The sequence below is a fragment of the Mesoplodon densirostris genome, chromosome 2 (genome assembly GCF_025265405.1).
Source record: "Mesoplodon densirostris isolate mMesDen1 chromosome 2, mMesDen1 primary haplotype, whole genome shotgun sequence".
Taxonomy (NCBI): Eukaryota; Metazoa; Chordata; class Mammalia; order Artiodactyla; family Ziphiidae; genus Mesoplodon; species Mesoplodon densirostris.
Genome location: NC_082662.1, coordinates 179397449 through 179409609, shown reverse-complemented (window position 1 = coordinate 179409609; position 12161 = coordinate 179397449). Strand labels below are relative to the sequence as shown.

At 36.1% G+C, this 12161-nt stretch overlaps 1 protein-coding gene across 1 annotated transcript in view; it reads left to right on the top strand.

Annotated features, from left to right (window-relative positions):
* The window catches only part of KCTD3 (potassium channel tetramerization domain containing 3), a 71119-nt gene that overhangs the window by 18028 nt on the left and 40930 nt on the right, over positions 1-12161 (top strand). The window contains exon 9 of the mRNA XM_060091436.1: positions 8009-8199. Within this exon, the coding sequence (XP_059947419.1) occupies positions 8009-8199 (191 nt within the window). The remainder of the gene's footprint in view (positions 1-8008; positions 8200-12161) is intronic.

Sequence of the window (12161 nt, the reverse complement as noted above, 5' to 3'; positions counted from 1 at the left end):
TTAGGTCATTTGTTGTAGAGATGTGGATCGACCTAGAGTCTGTCACACAGAGTGAAATAAGCCAGAAAGAGAACAACAAATATTGTATATTAATGCATATATGTGGAATCTAGAAGTAGGGCAGGAATAGAGACGTAGAAGTAGAGAACGGACATGTGTACACAGGGGGAAGGGGAGGGTGGGATGAATTGGGAGATTTGGTTTTACATAAATACACTACCATGTGTAAAATAGATAGCTAGTGGGAACCTGCTGTATATAGCACAGGGTGCTCAGCTTGGTGCTCTGTGATGACCTAGATGGGTGGGATGGGGGGGCATTGGAGGGAGGTCCAAACGGGAGGGTATATAGGTATACATATAGCTGATTCACTTCATTGTACAGCAGAAACTAACACAACATTGTAAAGCAATTTTACTCCAATTAAAAAACAAATAATAACTCAGCTCTAGAGGTTCCTGATGAGAAAAGGTTGGGAAACGATCTAGTTCCATAAAAATTGCTTCTGAATATTGAGAAATGAATTGGACTTTTAAGTTATGATTTATTGGGGTATTATTTTATGCCAGGCATTACACCAAAGGCTCTTGTACACATGTTCTCATTTAATTATTGCAACAACCTGTGGCATGGATCTCATCGTCCCCATTTTACTAGTGAGGAAATCAGTTTGGAGAAAAAAGTACCCCAGGTCATCCTGGGGAAAGAAGTGACAGGATTCTCAACTAAATCTTGAGTCTAAAGCCACTGCTCTTCACCACTGTGCCCACCATGCCTTTCTTTTAAATTACAGCCTTCCAAAACATTGCTATTCCATTTGCATTTTAATTGCTCAAGAACATCTTACAATCAATATTACCTTGTTGCTCCATGTGATTGTATTGAGATCTGGGTGTCAGGAGCTGTTAATACCTCTCTCCATCCCAATGCTTCCCATGTCCCTGGCACACAGAAGATACCTAAGAATGCATCAGAATAAATGCTGTGTTCCTGGTCTCTGGTGTTAGTAACGTCAAACAATTTTGACAACATTATTAGTAATTCTTTAACTCAGTGGGACAGGCAGTGAGTGGGCTCAGTCTGAGAGCTACCCCTCCTCACCTTATGGTTTCTATTCCTAAGGGAGTGGAATGGGGTGGAAACATCTAACAAACAAATCAACTGAACAGCAAAGTTTCAGCTGCAGAGACTTAGGAGAAGAAAATAACATAGGTGACTTGTATTAGTTTCTTAACTGCTGTTCTAACAAATTACCACACATTTAGTTTCTTAAAACAACACAGTTATCATCACTCAGTTCTGGAGTTCAGAAGAGTTCAAACTAAATCTTGCTGGGCTAAAATCAAGGTATTGGCAGGGCTGGGTTCCTTTTGGAGGCTCCAGCAGAGAATCTGTTTCTTTGCCCTTTCTGGCTTCTAGAGGCCGTCTGTGTTCCTTGGATCACAGTTCCTTTTTCTGTCTTTAAAACCAGCAGCATAGCATCTTCAGATCTCTTCCCTAACTCCCACTGTCCTACCTCTGCTTATAAGGACGTTTATGATTACATTGGTTGCACCTGGATCATCCTTCCATCTCCTTAATTTAATCACAACTGCGAAACCCCTTTGCCATATAAGGTAACATATTCACCGGTTTCAACAGTTTGGATGAAGACATGTTTGGGGAGCCATTATTCTGCTTACTACATTTGGTGAGGAGTGCCATAGTTCAGATGGATAGGACAGACATCAACTTGGAGGTGAATATTACTCTTCTAGTTTGGATTTTAATTAGCTTGTACAAGACACCTACTGAGACAGGTCTTTTTTTTTTTTTTGGAGTATAGTTGATTTACAATGTTCTGTTAGTTTCAGGTGTATAGCAGAGTTGATTCAGTCATACACATACATATATCTATTCTTTTTCAGATTCTTTTCCCATTTAGGTCATCACAGAATACTGAGTAGAGTTCCCTATGCTTTACAGTAGGTCCTTGTTGATTATCTATTTTATATATAGTATTGAGTATATGTTAATCCTAAACTACTAATTTATCCCTCCCCTGCTGCATTTCCACTTTGGTAACCATGTTTGTTTTCAAAGTCTGTGAGTCTCTTTCTGTTTTGTAAATAAGTTCATTTGTATTATTACTATTTTTTTTTAGATTCCACATGTAAGTGATATCGTATGATACTTTCTCTGACTTCACTTAGTATGATAATTTGTAGGTATATCCATATTGCTACAAATGGCATTATTTCATTCTTTTTAATGGCTGAGTAATATTCCCTTGTATATAAGTACCACATCTTTACCCATTCCTCTGTCAGTGGACATTTAGGTTGCTTCCATGTCTTGGCTATTGTAAATAGTGCTGCAGTGAATGCTGTGGTGCATGTATCTTTTTGAATTATGGTTTTCTCCAGATATATGCCCAAGAGTGGGATTGCTGAATCATATGGTAGTTCTATTTTCAGGTTTTTAAGGAACCTCCATACTGTTCTCCATAGTGGCTGTACCAGTTTACATTCCCACCAGGGGTGTAGGAGGGTTCCCTTTTCTCCACGCCCTCTCCAGCATTTATTGTATGTAGACGTTTTGATGATGGCCATTCTAACTGGTGTGAGGGGATAACTCACTGTAGTTTTGATTTGCATTTCTCTGATAATTAGTGATGTTGAGCATCTTTTCATGTGCTTTTTGGCCATCTGTATGTCTTTGGAGAAATGTCTGTTTAGATCTTCTGCCGATTTTATGATTGGTTTTTTTTTTATATATATATAGAGCTGCATGCTCTGTTTGTAAATTGTGGAGATTAATCCCTTGTCAGTCACTTTGTTTGCAAATATTTTCTCACATTCTGTGGGTTGTCTTTTCATTTTGATTATCATTTCCTTTGCTGTTCAAAAGCTTTTAAGTTTAATTAGGTCCCATTTGTTTATTTTTGTTTTTGTTTCCATTACTCTAGGAGATGGATCCAAAAAGATACTGCTACGATTTATATCAGAGTGTAGTGCCTTTGTTTTCTTCTAAGACTTTTATAGTATCTGCCCTTACATTTAGGTCTTTAATCCATTTTGAGTTTGTTTTTGTGTATGGTGTTAGAGAATGTTCTAATTTCATTCTTTTACAAGTAACTATCCAGTTTTCCCAGCACCACTTATTGAAGAGACTGTCTTTTCTCCATTGTGTATTCTTGCCTCCTTTGTCATAGGTTAGGTGACCATAGGTGTATGGGTTTATCTCTGGACTTTCTATCTGTTCCATTGATCTGTATTTCTGTTTTTGTGCCAGTACCATAAGGTTTTGATTACTGCAGCTTTGTAGCAGAGTCTGAAGTCAGGAAGTCTGATTCCTCCAGCTCCATTTTTCTTTCTCAGGGTTGCTTTGGCTTTTCAGGGTCTTTCGTGTTTCCATACAAATTGTAAAATTTTTGTTCTAATTCTATGAAAAATGCCAGTGGAATTTTGATAGGGATTGCATTGAATCTGTAGATTGCTTTGGGTAGTATAGTCATTTTCACAATATTGATTCTTCCAATCCAAGAACATGGTATATCTCTCCATCTGTTTGTATTGTCTTTGATTTCTTTCATCCGTGTTTTATAGTTTTCTGAGTACTGGTCTTTTGCCTCTTTAGGTAGGTTTATTACTTTTGTTGCAATGACAAATGGGATTGTTTCTTTTTGTTGCAATGGTAAATGGGATTGTTTCCTTAATTTCTCTTTCTGATCTTTCATTGTTAGTATGTAGGAATGCAAGAGGTTTCTGTGCATTAATTTTGTATCCTGCTAATTTACTGAATTCATTGATGAGCTCTAGTAGTTTTCTGGTAGCATCTTTAGGATTTTCTATGTATAGTATCGTGTCATCTGCAAACAGTGATAGTTTTACTTCTTTTCCAATTTGGATTCCTTTTATTTCTTTTTCTTTTCTGATTGCCGCGGCTAGGACTTCCAAAACTGTTGAATAAAAGTGGTGAAAGTGGACAACCTTGTCTTGTTCCTGATCTTAGAGGGAATGCTTTCAGCTTCTCACTGTTGGAGAATGATGTTAGCTGTGGGTTTGTCATATAGGGCCTTTATCATGTTGAGGTATGTTCTCTCTATGCCCACTTTCTGGAGAGTTTTTATCATAAATGGGTGTTCAATTTTGTCAAAAGCTTTTTCTGCATTTGTTGAGGTGATCATATGGTTTTTAGTCTTCAGTTTGTTAATGTGGTGTATTACACTGATTGATTTGCAGATATTGAAGAATCCTTGCATCCCTGTGATAAATCCCACTTACTTTTGGTGTATGATCCTTTTAATGTATTGTTGGATTTGGTTTGCTAGTATTGTGTTGAGGATTTTTGTGTCTATGTTCATCAGTGATACTGGCCTGTAATGTTCTTTATTTGTTGTATCTTTGTCTGGTTTTGGTATCAAGGTGATGGTTGCCTCATAGAACGAGTTTGGGAGTGTTCCTTCCTCTGCAATTTTTTGGAAGAGTTTCAGAAGGCTAGGTGTTAACTCTTCTCTAAATTTTGATAGAATTCACCTGTGAAGCCATCTGGTTCTGGATTTTCGTTGGAAGTTTTTTCATCACAGTTCCAATTTCAGTATTTGTGATTGGTCTGTCCTTATTTTTTGCTTCTTCCTGGCTCAGTCTTGGAAGGTTGTACCTTTCTAAGAATTTGTCCATTTCTTCTAGGTTGTCCATTTTATTGGCATGTAGTTGCTTATAGTAGTCTCGTGTGATCCTCTGTATTTCTGTGATGTAAGTTGTAACTTCTTTTTCATTTCTAATTTTATTGATTTGAGCCCTTTTTTTTTTCTTGATGAGTCTGGCTAAAGGTTTATCAGTTTTGTTTATTTTTTCAGAGAACTAGCTTTTAGTTTCACTGATCTTTGCTGTTGTTTCCTTTGTCTCTATTTCATTTATTTGTGCTCTCTGATCTTTATGATTTCTTTCCTTCTACTAACTTTGGGTTTTGTTTGTTCTTCTTTCTCATATTACTTTAGGTGTAAGGTTAAGTTGTTTATTTGAGATTTTTCTTGTTTCCTGAGGTAAGATGTATTGCTATAAACTTCCCTCTTAACTGCTTTTGCTGTATCCCGTAGGTTTTGGATTGTCATGGTTTCATTGTCATTTGTCTCTAGGTATTTTTTTGATTTCTTCCTTGATTTCTTCAGTGATCCATTGGTTGTTTAGTAGCATATTGTTTAGCCTCCACATCCACATGTTTGCGGGGTTTTTTACAGTTTTGTTCTTATAATTGATTTCTAACGTTATAGCATGGTCAGAAAAAGATGCTTGATATGATTTCAGTTTTCTTAAATTTACTGAGGCTTGCTTTGTCACCCAGCATGTGATCTGTCCTGGAGAATGTTCCATGTGTACTTGAGAAGAATATGTATTCTGCTGCTTTTGGATGGCGTGTTCCATAAATATCAATTAAGTCCATGTGTTCTAATGTGTCATTTAAGGCCTGTGTTTCCTTATTGATTTTCTGTCTGGATGATCTGTCCGTTGATGTAAGTGGGGTGTTAAAGTCCCCACTATTATTGTGTTACTGTCGATTTCTCCTTTCATGGGTGTTAACATCTGCCTTATATATTGAGGAACTCCTATGTTGGGTGCATATGTATTTACAATTGTTATATCTTCTTGGATTGATCCCTTGATCATTTTGTAGTGTTCTTCTTTGACACTTGTAACAGTCTTCATTTTAAACTCTATTTTGTGTGATACGAGTATTACTACTCCAGCTTTCTTTTGATGTGCATTTGCATGGAATACCTTTTTCTGTCCCCTCAGTTTCAGTCTGAATGTGTTCCTAGATCTGAGGTGGGTCTCTTGTTGACAGGATGTATATGGGTTTTGTTTTGTATCCATTCAGCCAGTCTGTGTCTTTTGTTTGGAGCATTTAATCCATTTACATCTAAGGTAATTATTGGTATGTATGTTCTTATTGCCATTTTAGACACTTAGGTTCTTTGACATATATATCTGTTGTCATACAGTTTGCAGTTCAGTATGCTTATAGTAAGTTTCAAAATCTTGTAAGGCATGTCCCCTCCACTCTGTTTCTTTGAGATCTTAATGTGGAAGATAACCATATTCTTTGCATAGCTTTTCCGATTTCAGAGCATTGGTTCACTAGGCAGCAGTAAGGAGATGGAATGCTATAATATCAGAGCTTGTTCTGTCTTGTTTTACTTATGTGAAATTTCGTATTACATGTATGGAAAATTATAGAGCAAATATTGCTTTTTCTTTGTACTTAATTTTAACTTAAAAATAGAAGTAAATTCACATATCTTATTGAGTTAAATTATGTAATTGTTATAATCCCTCTCAAATATGCTGTCCTGATTGTTTTACTCTTTTTTGGCATCTCTTTATTTTATAATCCCCTAATTTTTCTAGAGAAAAATTATTTAGAAGTACACTCTTCGTAAAAGATTAGATCGTATTTTTATAAAGATTAGATCGTATTTAGTTTTATTATTTATATTCCTCAATTAATGATCACAAGATTACATCATTCACCTCATTAAATAGATACAGCATCTCTTTCTTGAACAGTGTATGAGCCTAGTATATGTCTGCATCCACATAGCAGCATATTATCATTATGCTTGAAGTGCTGGCAATTCTTGCTTTGTGTCCAGTCTGACAGTTTCTGAGAACCATCTCTATTTCATTTCTCAATGTTTGTCAGTATTTAGAGTTTATTAGATAATTATTTCCATTTGTGTATTTCAACACATTAATCCCATCTGGTGGCTGAAGTGGGTAATTACAGACCATCCATTGCCTAGGAAAAAATAATACATATTTCTGTGTATTGCTTTTAAGTTTAAGGAAATCATTAGTTGTTGAAATTAATAAGAAGGTTGAATTGCATATTTTTGTGAATTATAGTTGTATTACTTTATTGTAATTTTTAAACAAATGAAGCTAAAGTGATTTTATTTAGGTTGTTAGGTGATCATCATTTATGAATACTAAAGTTTGATTTTTGTGGTTAATATGTCATTGTAGTATATAAAGGAGCACTTATTTTCTTCACATTTATTTGTTCTCTTTAGGTAAGGCAAAGAGAATCTTTACAGTTTTGTTTGTATCACTTGTTTGGTATAACTTTAAAAAATAGATACTCCATAGTTAAAGTTCAGGTCATTTATTGTCATGATTGCTTAACTGTAGGTTTTAAGTGTATGAAAACTTACTGTATAATCACAGAGAATACATGTCCGAAAGACTTAAATTCAGTTAGAACAGAAAAAATTATTAAAAATTTACAGGTGTGTTTATCAGAAGTTAAATATTAAAGCATTTTTATTCAGTCAACTGCAAATGTGAATCATGATAATAAGTCTTTACATATGGGGAATGAATAGTCTCATGAGACTTTTTTCATTTAGAATAAAACCTTTAAAATCCAGTCCTCAGAGAATGGTTTCCAAAGCCCCACATTTTATTCACTTGATTGTGCCAAGATGTTGGAGTATATATCGTATACCAGATCACTCCATTATCTTAGTTTCCATGAATAGACTATCATCTGAAGTTTCAAAAAAAAATGATTGGTTGAGTGTCAGTTAATAAGAGTAACTGAATAACTGATCAGTAACTGAAAGGAATAATAATTAGTCTGAACCTCTGATTTTTGTTGACTATTTCTATCCATAGATAATCACAGTTCCAAATTTTTGTGTAGAAAAGTGAAAGGTACTACCTTTTTTTTTTTTAAGTTACTAAAGTTTTTACAATTTGAAGAACTTGGCTAAATTATTCTTTGGAGAAGTATAGAACTCTAGGCTCCTTTTAAGTGGTTTGTATGTTCTATGTATGTAAATATAAGGTACCTCAGGAGTAATCTGGCTTTGTAGAGGATATAGATCAACAGAATTTTATATTTAATGAGTATAAAGGTAGATAAATAGCTGTGATTCAGTTTATTTTGGAACATTCATTTGTGGGTTTTTTTTTTTGCATAAGTGCTGCTGAGTCTCACTTATGTGTCTGTTCTTACTTAACAGAATCAAAGAATCTTCAGGATGGCAACAAGTGTTTACAAGCCCATATTTGGATTGGACTATTGAACGAGTAGCTCTAAATGCAAAAGTGGTTGGAGGTCCACATGGAGACAAAGACAAAATGGTCGCCGTTGCCTCAGAGAGTAGCATCATCTTATGGAGTGTCCAAGATGGAGGAAGTGGAAGTGAAATCGGTAGGAAAAATCTTGTGTACGCTGTTACATATAATATTCTGAAGTTTAAGAGGGATTGCCCGTAAATATCAAAACTAGTTATTGGACTAGTTATTAGTTAGCTAGAGCTGCTGCATCTTATTTTCGGGGTCCAGTAATATACAGTGCTGCTCATTGTGAGAGGAATGATCTGGTAAGGAGGGAAAAGAACTGAAACCGGACTGCTCTACAAGAATGTGCTTTTCCTGAATCCTGTTTAGTGGTGGCTGCTTTCTCTCCACCTCTTTCATACCACTGGGCCTGAGGATTGGGTGAATAACCTTGTTGTTCCTCCTCATTTGTTGCTTCTAGGCCAGAAAGTCTCAAGCTTTTAAATCTCTTCTAAATTTCACGTGACATTCTAGTTCAGGACCATTAAGAGTTTTTGTTTGTATAGGTTTTATCTAATGATATTTACCATAATAGCAGTTAAAACTGAAATTTTAATAACTGCTTATTAATTTAAAAAATAACATAAATAAGCCCATTGCATGGTAACATGAATAACATTTTTAATGAAGAATAACTATATTTCCAAAATTTTTTGTGGGAAGAGTAGCAATGGTTTACAATTTTGTAAACCTCTTTAATGTTTTATTGAATTCTGATACCTATTTCTGCTTTCAGTCTGCTACGTTTTGTTACTCTGGTTGAACTACATGAAGAGAATTTGGCTTCACACAGATACACAGTTGAAAAAAACATATTTTTATATAGTCTTTTCAGATAATTGTGGATAGTGTTTGCTTCTATCCCAAAATTTTGAAATGATATCGGTGAACTCTGTTCATACAGATCATACTCTGTTAAATTAAAATCCATCAATCTGTTTTGTACTTTGAATGGATCTTTTGTCCTTACATAATTTTATAACATGATGCATTGGTCATTTGGAAAGTGTTGGTTTATTCTGAGTCATGTAGATCTTCCAAGTGTTGATACCTTTCATTGTACAATAGAGTAAAAAAAAAAAAAATCACATTTATTACTATAACCACTGATCACATCTCTGAACTCTGTTGTGTTAGGAAGTTGTCATGCTCACTGTGGCAGATAAACGTTTTCCAGAATTCTGATATTCACTTGAAACACTGAGTTTGTATCATTAAAGTAACAGATCCACTTTTCTCGCTTTTAGGAAAGTCTACCAAATAACCAAATCTGAATTACCATAGTTTGTTAGTCGTGCTTTCACATGAAAATGTTACGCTATGAGGAGAGCAGCTGGTTTCCTTTCAGCTCCAGCAATTGGGGAGATGCTTCTCCTCGACACAGTCATGGTACTTAGTCACACAGAGTATTCAGAAGACATACACTCAAAATTGACACTCAGTCAATACATATTCTTACACAGATTGCTTCATCCAGGAAATTCTTAAGTTAAACTGGCCTTTTTTCTTTCATTGAAAGTGTGCGGCAGAGAAGAATTTCATCACTACCAGTACAGTTTACTGCCACTGCTTTGATTCATGCTAAGGTGCTTGCTCTTTTTACCCAACATTGCTTTGCACCATTAGTGCAAAGATCAACAGTAACATTCTAGGATAAAGTGTGATATTCATAAGTTTTCAAGACTTTGAATGTTTCAGCACCATGTGTGTTTGTGGCCAGATACTCAGGTAAAAGATCTCTGATGACTGTCTGGTACTGATACTGGATGAACAGAAACAGAACACCAGGTCCAGCCACATCTGTGTATTCATTTTTGTAAGACAAAAATGCAATTTTGCAGACAACCTACTGTCTGCACCAGTCTTTAATTCGAGGACTTACTGTGTCATTGAAAAGTGCCAGTGTTGTGGTTTCTTTTACTGACATTTCATCTAGCAGGCATTCACCATCGCCATCTGTCCTAGCTTTCCTAGTCTCCCAGTGATTGTGTGCCCTCCTCTAGCCAGTGCAATGCCATATCTTACACTGTAGGATGATTAGTGGCTTTTTCATTTCTGGTTTGAAAATCTGTAACAATTTGTGGCTTTTAAAGCACTTTTTCCATCTTCATTTAAAATATTTCTTTAAACTCTGAGTATTTGGTCTCAAGGAACCCACAGCTGGCTTTATAATACTGTTCAAAATTGTTCTGTTGCATAGGCACAATAAGGCAAGTTATTAATATCTGTAAAGTTGAGGGAAAGATTACTTTTGTTATTTAAAATTTTTATATACAGTTTTGCTCAGTTTGTTTAGAGTCCTCCCTTCCTTGAATCAAAGAACTCTACTATGTCATATGTATCTTTCCCAGCACTGTTAGATTTAGATGGTGCAGCTATGGATTGAAAGGCAATTTAAGTATAAGAAAAATACATTAAAAATAATTTATTTTAGGGCCTCCCTGGTGGCGCAAGTGGTTGAGAGTCCGCCTGCCAATGCAGGGGATACGGGTTCGTGCCCCGGTCTGGGAGGATCCCATATGCCGCGGAGCGGCTGGGCCCGTGGGCCATGGCCGCTGAGCCTGTGCGTCCGGAGCCTGCGCGTCCGGAGCCTGTGCTCCGCAGCGGGGGAGGCCACAACAGTGAGAGGCCCGCATACCGCAAAAAAAAAAAAAAAAAAAAAAAAAATTATTTTAGAATAAAATATTTTAAGCAGTTTTAGGTAAAATTTAAAAATTAAGAAAGGTTTTCAGAACATTTTAAAAACTAATATTGCAAAACAACAAAGTGTACTTCTTGTGTTTCTTTGTAGGCACAAGGAAAACTTGTATTTTAAAATAATTATAGCACATGTAACTGAAGACAACTAATGAAAGCATAGTGGAAGTATTTAGGCCAAACTAAGTTAGTCTTGGGAAACTTAGTTATACCCTAGCCTACCATCATAAACCATTCTAGAGAATATAAGAACACATGCAGATGCCATTGTCTAAATGGTGACCTCATCACATGTCATGTAGCCTCTGGAAAACTCCTCTGTACATTCTTGAGATAATGAGAGTTTGTTTAAAAAAAAGGCAAGTAGTGCTTTAATATCACCATGAAAATAGTCTTGACTTCAGACTTCCAGAGGGTTCTCAGAGACCAAGGATTCCTAGACCATACTTAAACAGAATCATTGTTCTAGACCATTTTCCTTCCCTTCTCTCCCAGCTACTCCCCCAATCCCCACGCCTGCCCACATTTCGAATCTCATGCCATCCGAATTTACGCTTGATGGAGTCCTCAGCTTCCCTCTAGATTACTATCCTTCATGCCTTTGAAATTACTAACTCTGATTTTCCAACTCAAAAATTCTTTAGCTCCACTGGGAACTTCCCTTATTACTTCCCTTTTTATAGACTTGGATTCCATCATTATAATCACTCTAGCATAGAGCCTCAGTTTTCTTGTATCTTTCCCTTTGCCTTACCTACCTGGAGAAACCACATCCCTGGCCAAATCGACCTTTCCCCCTGAATATTAAAGGCGGTGAGGAAAAAGAAATGCATATGCACACAAAACAATAGTCTCAGTCCGTGACCTCTACTCTCAGGTGGGCCTTTGAAGGCTACCCAGAAATCCCACTACATTACCCTTGTCAGCTCTGCCACTCTCCTAGATGACTGTTTCTTACCTTCTTCTTTTTCCTTAAACTTCCAACATCTTCTGCCATTCTCATTGAGAGAATAGAGAAAACCAGGAGAGACTTCTCCTAAATTCCTTCAATCACATCTGCCCATCTACGTGTATCTGTGCTCATATAATCTATTACCACATTTATTACTGTGGTTAAATTCTCTCTGATCTTATCTAAGGCCAACTCCTTATATTCCAGCTGTGTACTATGTTCTATTTCCTTCTACCTACTGGAGACATTGCCCTAGAAGTTATTCCACTCTGTTGGATCATTTCCATCATCATACAGCTGTGCTTTAATTCCGCCTTAAAATCAGCAGCAAAAACTACCCTATGGTCTTTTCCAGTTTTTACTTCATTTTTCTGTTCCTCTTAAAGCAAGAGAGAGTAGTTATC